Below are 12,459 nucleotides of genomic sequence, written 5' to 3'. Positions count from 1 at the left end.
TCAGCCAGGAAGTTAAAGCTCGGTCACAAATGGGTCTTCCAAATGGACAATGACCCCAAGTATACCTTATAAGTTGTGGCAAAATGGCTCAAGGACAACAAAGTCAAGGTATTGGAGTGGCCATCACAAAGCTTTGGCCTCAGTCCGATAGAAAATATGTGGGCAGAACTGAAAAAGCGTGTGCGAGCCAGGAGGCCTACAAACCTGACTCAGTTACACCAGTTCTCTCTGGAGGAATGGCCCAAAATTCCAGCAACTTATTGTGAGAAGCTTGTAAAAGGCTACCCAAAAAGTTTGACCCAAGTTAAACAACTTTAAGGCAATGCTACTAAATACTAACAAAGTGTATGTAAACTTCTGACCCACTGGGTATGTGATGAAATAAATCATTCTCTCGACTATTATTCTGACATTTCACATTTTTTAAATAGTAAACCTAACTGACCTAAAACAGGGAATGTTTTCTACAATTAAATGTTAGGAATTGTGAAAACTGTTTAAATGTATTTGGCTAAGGTGTATGTAAACTTCTGACTTCAACTATAACAGCAATAAACTAATTAAGGATCGCTGTTATCAGCTTGTTTTTGGAAGTGTAGCTAACATAAAAATATGGCTTGCATTTGTCCCACACAAAATGTTTTTATTTATTTATTTTATTTTTTATGTAATTTCCACCACAGAATGCTATCAAACTAAATGCACAATTTGAAATGTGTTGGAAAGGACTTTTGTTGGTTCAAAACAAAGGACAAAAAATACAGAATTCACCTGTGATCCTTGTATGTCCACTGTTGGACTTTGATAGTAGACAAATTAAATAAGCTATTGACAGTGTGAAAGGTGTTTGTTTTTGTTCCCCCTAAAAGGCCACAGAGCCAAAATTGCGCATAGTTCAGTAAACACCCATAAGTCACTTCGGTGGGATTAGTCTCATTGATTGTTATGTGGAGATTCAAGTGGTCCCTGTCATTGAGGGCAAACGGTGTGAGTGGTTCACTGTGCCTCTGTCCCGTTCCTGTGATCAGACAGTGCTTAGCTGTGTTAATTGCCTCAGCAGAGAAAGCTGATTCATCACCAGCAGCACGTGAAGTGTAAAAATAACTTCACAAAGAACAAGTGCTGTGGACCTCTGTGTGGAGACATATTGTATGACAGAAATATTTAAAGGGATTTTTCACCCCAAAATTAGAATTCCACTATCATTTACTCACCCTCATTTCATTCCAAACTCTCATGACTTTCTTCAGGGGAACACAAAAGGCAATTTTGAAGAATATGCTTGCCACTCTTTTTCATGTAATGTTAGTGGAAGGGTACACAAGTATACAAAGTTTTTAAAAGCATTATTTGAGGAACAGACTAAACTTTATGTCGTTATTCACTGAAAGCTGTCGTAGCTATCGTATGGCTTCAGAAGACTTGGAATAGAGAGAACTTGTCATATGGACAACTTAATTTTATACTTTTTTGGTGCTTTCTTGACAGCCCCAGTCGCCATCATTTGCATTATATGGAAAAGAAACCAGTTTGTTTTCCATGGATCATAGAAAGTTGTACATGTTTGAAACAACATGAGGTTGTAAATGATGACAGATTAGATTTTTGGAATAATCTATTCCATCAGGCCAGCCAGTGATGCTTCATTATATTTTGTCTCTCTTTCCTGTTAAATTGTACTGTGTGTCTTCTCTTTTATGTAGAAGAAGAGAAAGTTACCATTTTTGACCAGACAGAGGTGAACCTGGTTGCATTCCGCCGAACGATTTACCTCGCCATCCAGTCAAGGTGAGTGTGTATGTCATGTGATCCAAAGATGCTGTGTCGTCTTACTGTGCTTCCATCAGCAGAATGGGAGCAGCTCCAAAAGCCACCAGAAATAGTCTGTGCAAAGGCTCGCTTTGGCTTGAATTGAAAAACAGCCTATATTAAAATCCCCTGTGTAGGGACGAGACAGCAGCCCTATGAGGCTTCATGGTTTGATTAGAACTCATGTGTCATTTCTTTTAGGCCTGTTTGTTTTCAGGACCAAAATTCTTGAAGCCCCTGGGGCCATAGCCCACTGATTAAATTCATAACGTTTCATATTAGTTTTTAATTTAATTTTGCCGCCAAGGAGCAGACAGTGTGTGCACAGAAATTGCTGTGGTGAATGATTCCAAAATTAAATATCCTTTGATATCAAGAGGGTTTTGAGAATTGTTTAAACAACAATTCCAGGGCTGATTGCTGAGAGTCCGGAGTCGCTCTCTGTTGGTATCACATGGACCAATTCATTAATATGACTGTCCTCATCATGGAATAGGAGCAGGAAAGTGCTCAGCAAGATAAATTAATTTATGATATTTTTTTATATACATTGCAATATTTACTTAAAAATTGTGAAAACTTGACTTTTTTTATTGTTGCAAAGTGCATTCAGAATGTTTCATATAAAAATACAGTAAAAATGTAGGCATGCTTTCCATGCTGTTTTTCATTTATTGAACAGAAGTATCAATACAGTAATAAACAACAGTATTTACCTACCTTATTGCTTCTGAAGTTTAAATCAGAGACACTGTTAAAATATGCAAAACAAGGAAGGATCACAAAACTAATATAATGAGACTTTAAAATACTTAATGGCCAAAAAAGCACATTAAAATAATTGAGCACTTACATAAACTGTCTTGCTCTGATTATGCTTAATAATCCGATAACATATGTGGTCATGTAAACGCCTTAAATGGCTTTCATCTATTATGGTTCTAAACGGGTTAAGCAAAAGTGATCTGCACACTTAGATTTTTGCCCATTACCCAGATTTTGCTTTGCATGTAAACACCTAAACCAACATTTACCCCGCCTTATCCAATGTACTCATGTGTTGTGTGGAATAAATGCATGATTGTTTACGCTTTGACATCAAAAATACAGGATAATCCAAGTATTTCAATTTTTTTTTTTTTTTTTTGCATTGTCAGATTTTTTATATAAGCTGGTTTTTGGTAGTTTTCAGCATATTGGTTTGCACGTCAGCGTGCTCACTGATATTTGCGATGTTGCTTAATTTTATATCACCATCAAAATCATGAATATATTGTGTTTTCATTTCACCCAGCCTTTACATTTACATTTATGCATTTGGCAGACGCTTTGATCTAAAGTGACTTACAGTGCCCTTATTACAGGGACAATCCCCCTGGAGCAACCTGGAGTTAAGTGCCTTGCTCAAGGACACAATGGTGGTGGCTGTGGGGATTGAACCAACAACCTTCTGCTTACCAGTTCAGTGCTTTAGTCCACTACACCACCACCACTCCATAGCCACAGCCTTAGCGGCCACCAGGTCCCGGCACGCACCTTGCCTCAGCTGTGTGTATGTTTGCAGTGCTGGAATTGCATGCAGCATTAGAGCGCTCTGTTTGTGCTTCTCCTTTCCACTTCTAATGACCTAAGGCTTTTTAAAAGGCCTGTATTTAAGAGAATGGTTGAAAGGGCAAAACCTTAACCGCACTGGGACTGCCAAGCACTCACACGTCAAAAATGCATCAGAGGCTGTTTCTGAATCAAGCTCAGCTTAGAGCGGTTGAAACGATGGTTTGCATGCACACTAGATTCAATTAACCTAATTTTCTTAAGTGCATGCACTCTGTATGCGATCACAGCTTTACTGTACCACATCTCGTGCGACATGCAGGTTGTAATGAGTCTGCATTCATTCACAGAATCACTGCATGTGTGACATGCCTTTAAATATTTTACCAGCTGGGAGTTTGACTGACATCCTTTAAGGGATTGTTCATGCAAAAAAGAAGATTCTGTCATCATTTAATCACCTTAGGTCATCTGGAATGGCATGAGAGTCAATAAATGTTGATGGAATTTTTATGTTTTTATGAACTATCCTTTAAATGCCTTTTAAATTTGCCTGCTGGCAGCTGGAATCATCTCGTAAAACAAATCTGCTCTCTCACAGCACTCTACCAAAACTCAGTGTTCAGTGTAGTTGTCTCTGTAACGGCCCGGAGTGCAGAAAGAAGACAAAGCATAGAGATGCACTACAAAGGGTCTCGCTCTCACTTTCTACAAACTGCCTTTGAGGCTGGGATGAAACTGATGTGCCCCACAAAATCCCCCTCCCTGAGGCGAGGCTAGTGTATGGGCTGTAAAAATAACATGACCCAGTAGGAAATTAGATTAGCCCAGTTTATTTTTTATTTTTTTCCTTAGACCAAATGCACTAGTTGGTGGCACAAACCCTGTGATTCCCATTCCTGACTTATTTTATTTTTTTTATACAGTATGCTCTAAATAGAGAGGACAGGAAATGATTGGGAGAGAGAGAGTAGCAGAATGGGGAAAGAGATGCAAGGCAGATTTGTTCTTACATCAGAGCTTGCACTAACTGCTAAGCCACAGCTCTGCCCTTATTAGGGGTTCTTTTTTTAAGGATTTTTGCAACATCCTTGCATTGTGTGTCATATCTCTGAAACTTTTTGGAACGATAATAAATTAAGTGACCAATATTTGACCATTCTGACATCTCTTTAACGTGTCCAGTAGATGTGTCCAAGTTTTTTGTAATTCTTAAAGGTGAAGTGGCATATCGGCATTGGACAATAGTTTGCCTGTTGGGCAGTTAACAGAAGTGGCTATTCCATGTTTGTAATAGACATTTTTAAAGAAGCATTTTTCTAAATGCTTAAAAGTACAGGCTTCACATTTCTGCTTTTAAACCCTCCAAAACCCTGGCCCAGATTACTTCCATCGTAATTGTATTACTGTAATTGTGGTTTTCGCTTTTTAAAAGTCGACAGATATATTATCGCTGAGGCCGATAAATTGCCTGATATTCTGAATTTTTTATTATCGGCATTGGCTGATAAATTGCCGATTCATTTCTCAAGGTGCGACGGCGCCGGGAATCGTCTACTTGCACATGAAGTAGAGCCGTCTGAGACATGTAAATGTCCAACCAATCACAGTTTTTTGTTGTTAGTGCCATCATGTTACCACAGTAATAGACCGGTGTGCAACAGTCTCATTTAAAATGGTCCCGCAGATCAGAGTCGCGACAGACATTATGTATGAGTATTATGTATGAGACAGTATGAGCTCATGATGTTTAAAGTGCTAGGGTGTTTCATTCTCTCTTTCTCTCTTCTCAGCAGGTTTCTGTAACAGTTTACTGTCTTGTCTAATAATTAAAAAGGCAAATAAAAATAAAACAAAAATCATATTGTCTGAAAATATGTGGATATCTCGTTTAAACTGATTTAATTTACAAACCTCATAAAACTTGTGCGAATCAGTTTTCTCTCTGTGGAGTGAACATATACAGTGCTGTGGAAAAGTATTTGCCCCATTCTGATTTCTTCTGTTTTTGTGTATATCTCAGACTAAATTTTTTTTTAAATTCAAACAAAATCTAACATAAAACAGAAGCAATCTAAGTAAACACAAAATACAGTTTTATGAGGCCTGTATGAAAAAGTATTTGCCCCCTTAGTTAATGAATCCCTGTATCTATGAAACTGCATTCATAATGGGGTTCAGCTGGACTAGACACACCCAGACCTGATTACTTCCAGCCTTGTTCAATCAAATCAACACCTAAATAGAACTTTTTCAGCAGCATGAAGTTGGCTAAAAGGTCTCACCCAGTAGCACACTATGTCAAGTTTGAAAGAAATTCCAGAAATTATGAGGAAAAAGGTGATTGAAATACATCAGTCTGGGAAGGGTTACAAAGCTATTTCAAAGGCTCTGGGACTCCAAAGAACCACAGTGAGAGCCATTATCTCCAAATGGAGAAAACTTGGCACAGTAGTGAACCTTCCCAGCAGTGGCCGACCTTAAAAAATTCCTCCAAGAGCACAGCGACGAGTCTTTCAGGAAGTCACAAAAAGCCAAGGACAACATCAAAGGAACTGCAGGCCTCTCTCGCATCAATAAAGGTCACTGTTCATGAGAACAAAAAATGGCATCCATGGAAGAGTGGCGAGGTGAAAACCACTGCTAACCCAGAAGAACATTAAGGCTTGTCTGAATTTTAACAAAACACATCTTGATGATCCTCAAACCTTTTGGGAGAATGTTCTGTGGACTGATGAGTCGAAAGTGGAACTGTTTGGAAGACAGGGGTCCCGTTACTTCTGACGTAAATCAAACACAAAATTCCACAAAAAGAACATCGTTCCTACGATCAAGCATGGTGGTGGTAGTGTGATGGTGTGGGGATGCTTTGCTGCTTCAGGGCCAGAGCGACTTGCAATAATTGAGGGAAACATGAATTCTGCTCTCTACCAGAAAATCCTAAAAGTGAATGTCCGGTCATCAGTCCGTGAGTTGAAGCTCAAGCGCAGCTGGATTATGCAGCAAGACAATGATCCAAAGCATAGGAGCAAGTCCACCCATCAGTTGCTCAAAAGAAGCAAAATCAAAGTTTTGGAGTGACCTAGTCAGATTCTTGACTTGAACCTGATTGAGATGCTGTGGCACAACCTTAAAATGGGCAGTTCATGCTCAAAAACCCTCCAATGTTGCTGAATTAAAGCAGTTCTTAGAAGAAGAGTGGGCCAGAATTCCACCACAGCATTGTGAAAGACTTTTGAAAGATCTCCAGTTATCAGAAGCATTTGATTGCAGTTGTTGTTGCTAAAAGTGGCACAACCAGCTTTTAAGTTGAAGGGGGCAGTTAGTTTTTCACATGGGTGATCTAGGTGTTGGATAACTTTTTTTGTTATAAAATAAAAAAACATATATATTTGAAAATTGTATTTTGTGTTTACTCATGTTGCCTTTGTTTTATGTTATATCTCGTTTGAAGATCTAAAACAATTTAGTATGGAAAATACACAAAAATAGAAGAAATCAGGAAGGCGGCAAATACTTCACTGTATATTCCGCTTAAGCACATTTTATAATAGCAAATATTAAAACTGTGTCCCACTGACTCACGAATATTGCACGACGGTCTGTCCATGAGACTCCAAACAGGCGATCCAGGCTGAGTAAACTGTGCACTGTATGTACAATAAGATTGATTATGTCTTTTTTGTGAGAAAATGTGATTACTAATGCATATAGACAAACCCTCTGTGTTTGGTGGACAACTGTGTGCACTGTTGTTATTTCATTCTAAATGTATTACAGTTTCTTAATGTGAAATCAATTACTAAAATGGGAAGACTAAACAGAAACCAGGAGAAACTGCTATCTACCATCTAAAACACATAAAATAAAAATGTGAAAGATTTATGTTTATTTTTACAAAGTTAAGGGTTTGTGTGAAAGGTTGAGTACATGTAATGTTAATTAAACATTTATTAATTTTTTAGTCAATTTATGTATATGTCATTTATATTTAATTGTGTGATATATCAGCCTTTCAGCCACCCTGGATATCAGCATCGGCCATTAAAAAACCTTATCCAGGGCTCCAGACTGCGACTAAAATGGTCGCAATTGCGACCAAAAATAATTTATTGCGACAATAATTTAAAATCTAGTCGCCATTGACGACAGTCGGGTTGTGTGCATTCATATGCGGTTTCGTGAGATATCATCTTGTGAGTGGTGGTGTAGTGGACTAAAGCACTGAACTGGTAAACGGAAGGTTGTTGGTTCAATTCCCACAGCCACCACCATTGTGTCCTTGAGCAAGGCACTTAACTCCAGGTTGCTCCAGGGGGATTGTCCCTGTAATCAGGGCACTCTAAGTCGCTTTGGATAAAAGCATCTGCCAAATGCATAAATGTGAAATGTAAATGTATTACAACTAACCCAGCGCGAGAGAGCCATGACCAAATTACTCTTTTGAACAGAGTGTTTTTCATGACTCACCCGAAAAGAACTGAGGGTGTGAACTCAGGAGCTCAGGTTAGCAGTTTGAATCAGATTCACTTTCTCAGCGAATCAACCGTCAGTTTGTTCACAACTGGGAGTGCAGACAGTTCAAAATAAAAGTATTTTGGGCTTCTTTATAATTAAAAGTCCCGTATTGTGTAGCACTTTTTTTTCTTCTGGTAATTATTGATTGGGATTGGAGTAGCACAATAAACTGCATCTGGGATTTCATTCAAAATGGTTGAATCCAGTAACAGTAAAGAAAGACTAAGGCAATATTTTTAAAACAGTTGAATATATATATACACACACACACACACACACACACACACACACACACACTGTGGCAGCCAAAAGTTTTAAATAATGTACAGATTTTGCTCTTATGGAAAGAAATTGGTACTTTCATTCACCAAAGTGGCATTCAACTGATCACAATGTATAGTCATGACATAAATAATGTGAAAAATTACTATTACAATTTGAAAAAGATTTTCAGAACTTCATCAAAAAATTCTCCACGTGCAGCAATGACAGCTTTGCAGATCCTTGGCATTCTAGCTGTCAGTTTGTCCAGATACTCAGGTGACATTTCACCCCACACTTCCTGTAGCACTTGCCATAGATGTGGCTGTCTTGTCGGGCACTTCTCACGCACCTTACAGTCTAGCTGATCCCACAAAAGCTCAATGGGGTTAAGATCCATAACACTCTTTTCCAATTATCTGTTGTCCAATGTCTGTGTTTCTTTGCCCACTCTAACCTTTTCTTTTTGTTTTTCTGTTTCAAAAGTGGCTTTTTCTTTGCAATTCTTCCCATAAGGCCTGCACCCCTGAGTCTTCTCTTTACTGTTGTACATGAAACTGGTGTTGAGCGAGTAGAATTTAATGAAGCTGTCAGCTGAGGACATGTGAGGCGTCTATTTCTCAAACTAGAGACTCTGATGTACTTATCCTCTTGTTTAGTTGTACATCTGGCCTTCCACATCTCTTTCTGTCCTTGTTAGAGCCAGTTGTCCTTTGTCTTTGAAGACTGTAGTGTACACCTTTATATGAAATCTTCAGTTTTTTTGGCAATTTCAAGCATTGTATAGCCTTCATTCCTCAAAACAATGACTGACTGATGAGTTCCTAGAGAAAGCTGTTTCTTTTTTGCCATTTTTGCCCTTAAGACATGCCAGTCTATTGTATATTGTGGCGACTCAAAAACAAACATGAAGACAATGTTAAGCTTCATTTAACGAACCAAATAGCTTTCAGCAGTGTTTGATATAATGGCAAGTGATTTTCTAGTACCAAATTTGCAATTTAGCATGATTACTCAAGGATAAGGTGTTGGAGTGATGGCTGCTGGAAATGGGGCCTGTCTAGATTTGATCAAAAATTACTTTTTTCAAATAGTGATGGTCCTGTTTTTTACATCAGTAATGTCCTGACTATACTTTGTGATCAGTTGAATGCCACTTTGGTGAATTAAAATACCAATTTCCTTCCGAAACAGCAAAATCTGTACATTTTTCCAAACTTTTGGCTGCCAGTGTGTGTTTGTGTGTGTGTGTGTGTGTGTGTGTGTGTGTGTGTGTGTGTGTGTGTTATATATATATATATATATATATATATATATATATATATATATATATATATATATATATATATATATATATATAAAATAAAATCAAGCTTTTGACTTGTACACAAGGTGCAAACATTCATTGATGCTCAAGAAGACAACACACTACTATATGCGTACTATATGTAAATATCTGTAATGTAGATTCTGAAGAGCAGTACTAAATACATTTATACAAATTATGAAAGGGGTGTGAACATTATGAGACAAAAGTTAATGCAAACTTATCTTCTCAACTATATATACTGGTTATCAGCTGACTTCCTTTTCTTTGGCTTTCTATCTTGTTTCTGAACAACAATCTAAATCGAGCAATTATATGATTTGGTGACTAAAAACTGCCATTTGGCTCCTTAATGTTTCAGTTTAGGAGCCAACTCCTAAGTAATTTTTTTTAGTCTGGAGCCCTGCTTATCAGTTGACCTCTAGTACAAATGACTTCCTGTATAATTAACATTATACTGCAGATGCTGTCGATAGCCAGAGCCTTGAACATTCCTTTAAATTCACCAATATTGTGTACTTATCTTACCTAAAATTTGCTATCATAAAATTGTATTATACTTTTGAATGCTTAAGTTTACTCCCCCCTTGCAGAATCTGTAAGATGTTTATATGTATATATATATATATAAAAAAAAAAAAAAAAAGAGGGATCATAAAAATTGCATGTTTATTTATTTAGTATAGCCCTGATGAAGCTACGTATTTGACAACAGATATGTATTTCACTGTTTTGTGGGATATATGTAAATATCTATTATGTAGCTTCTGAAGGGCAATACTAAATAAATAAAAAATGACAGACAAAATAGTAACTGAATTGACACACATGATCCTGTTCAAAAGTTTACATACCCTTGGTTCTTAATATAGTGTATTGCCTTCTTGAGCATTAATAAATGTTTGCACCTTATGTAATAGTTGTGTATAAGTCCCTTAATTGTCCCAAGTGTCAAAAGCTGGATCTCCAAACCATAGCTTCATTAGGGCAGTAGTAAATAAGAAAAAAAAATCAATTTTTATAATCACTCTTATTTTTCTAAAATGATGGAACCTCTTGCAGATTCTGCAAGGGGGGTGCAAACTTATGCACTCAGCTGTACATTTTGTATCAGCATTATATGGACCATCGGCCACCCTGCTCTCTAGATATCGGCATTGGTCTTTCAAAAAACAGAGCCATATTGGGCGACCACTGCTTGAACTAAACAAAGTTGTTTGAGTCAGTGGTGTGCAGTGTATAGTGTGCTGTGTTGGCTGTGTACTGCTGAACTCTTCTGCTTGTCTAGTGATGTGGTTAGGGACTACATTGAGTGACATTAGATGAAATTGTCCTGAGGGCTAACTGTGCACCATGGAACCTCTAGTGTCAAGCCTAGTCTCAACCTCCCCCTTCTTTGGCTGCCCTTGCACTTTGGAGTGGTCACGACACCGCATTGCAACATTAAAGTAGAGCAGAGTAAACTTTATTTAGAACAGAAAGAAATTGGGCGCAGGGACTCAGAATGCTAGTTTGGTCAGATTGGCTAGACACAACCACGCTGCCAGTCCATAAAGCCTAACCAAAGCATTTAACTAAGTTTGTTTCTCATCCAGTGTTGGTATGCGCACAGGGCATAGCGGGGAGGAAGTGGCTGCGGGTGTCACTTGTCTGTGTTTTTGTCAGCAGTTTGTGAAACTAACCAACAGATGCAGAATGGTGACAGAAATGCCTGAAAGAGATGTGAAGCTGCCTAAGTTTGCTTTACACAGAGTGTAGATAAACTTAAAGCCTAAAGGTCGGAAATGGACAAAGAAATCAGATACTAAAGGAAGGAGGCAATGCCATTCATTCATTAAAAATGATCAGTTTTTCTCTCATATCACATTTAACTCTGACCGCAAACTCACAAATCAGTTGAAAAGGCTGTTTTGTTGTTGTTGTTTTTTGCCATCGTGCTAAAAAGTGCGAGAGAAATTAGAGAATCTTGAGTTGATCTTAAATGAAGCAATAGAGAGCCAACAAAATCCCAGGACAGGCAAGGGTCAGTCTATATACAGGATAGAAAGCCGCATTGCTCTCTGTGTCAGATATGTTTTTTTAATAGTTGCATTTGAATTCCATCCAGAAAAGGTTTGGTACCTCTTTTGGTTTTGGGACAGTATACAGAAAGTTGCCATGGTGGAGTTATCATGGTGTTACCCTTGGTAACCTTCAACAGATGAATGCAGTAATGGGTGTTTCACTTCATTTTAATGCAGTCTGGTTCATATTTTATATGCATTACATTTAATTTATTATGTGGTGCAGTTTGTCATGCATATGAAATATTAAAATGTATGCATAATATGGGTTCTCACTTAACTAGGGGTGGGCGGTAGGAACAAAATCTTTTATCACAGTATAAATAATTTAATATGATAACTGTATACACCGATCAGCCACAACATTAAAACCACCTGCCTGGGGGCCTGGGTAGCTCAACAAGTATTGACGCTACCAACCCTGGAGTCACAAGTTTGAATCCAGGGTGTGCTGAGAGACTCCAGCCGGGTCTCCTGAGCAACCAAATTGGCCCAGTTGCTAGGGCAGGTAGAGTCACATGGGGTAACCTTCTCGTGGTCGCTATAATGTGTGGGTCTCAGTGGGGCACGTGGTGAGTTCTGCGTGGATGCCGCGGAGAATAGCGTGGGCCTCCACATGCGCTACATCTCCGCGGTAACGCGTTCAACAAGCCACGTGATAAGATGCGCGGATTGACATCTCAGATGCAGAGGCAACTGAGATTCGTCCTCCGCCACCCGGATTGAGGCGAGTCACTATGCCACCACGAGGACTTAGAGCACATTGGGAATTGGGCATTCCAAATTGGGGAGGAAAGGGGAGAAAAAAAAAAAACACCTGCCTAATATCGTGTAGGTCCCCATAGTGCCGCCAAAATAGCTCTGACCCGTCAAGGCATGGAAAGTAACATCCACATGATGCACTGTGTGTTCTGACACCTTTCTATCATG

General features: G+C 38.5%; 1 protein-coding gene across 1 annotated transcript in view; it reads left to right on the top strand.

Moving 5' to 3' along the window:
* cwc22 (CWC22 spliceosome associated protein homolog) overlaps positions 1-12,459 on the top strand; it is a 64,500-nt gene that overhangs the window by 27,594 nt on the left and 24,447 nt on the right. Inside the window, exon 14 of the mRNA XM_051709114.1 lies at positions 1,704-1,788. Within this exon, the coding sequence (XP_051565074.1) occupies positions 1,704-1,788 (85 nt within the window). The remainder of the gene's footprint in view (positions 1-1,703; positions 1,789-12,459) is intronic.

This window comes from Myxocyprinus asiaticus, chromosome 10 (assembly GCF_019703515.2).
Source record: "Myxocyprinus asiaticus isolate MX2 ecotype Aquarium Trade chromosome 10, UBuf_Myxa_2, whole genome shotgun sequence".
Lineage (NCBI taxonomy): Eukaryota > Metazoa > Chordata > Actinopteri > Cypriniformes > Catostomidae > Myxocyprinus > Myxocyprinus asiaticus.
Note: the sequence above shows the minus strand (reverse complement) of the source record. Positions and strands in the feature narration are given on the sequence as shown.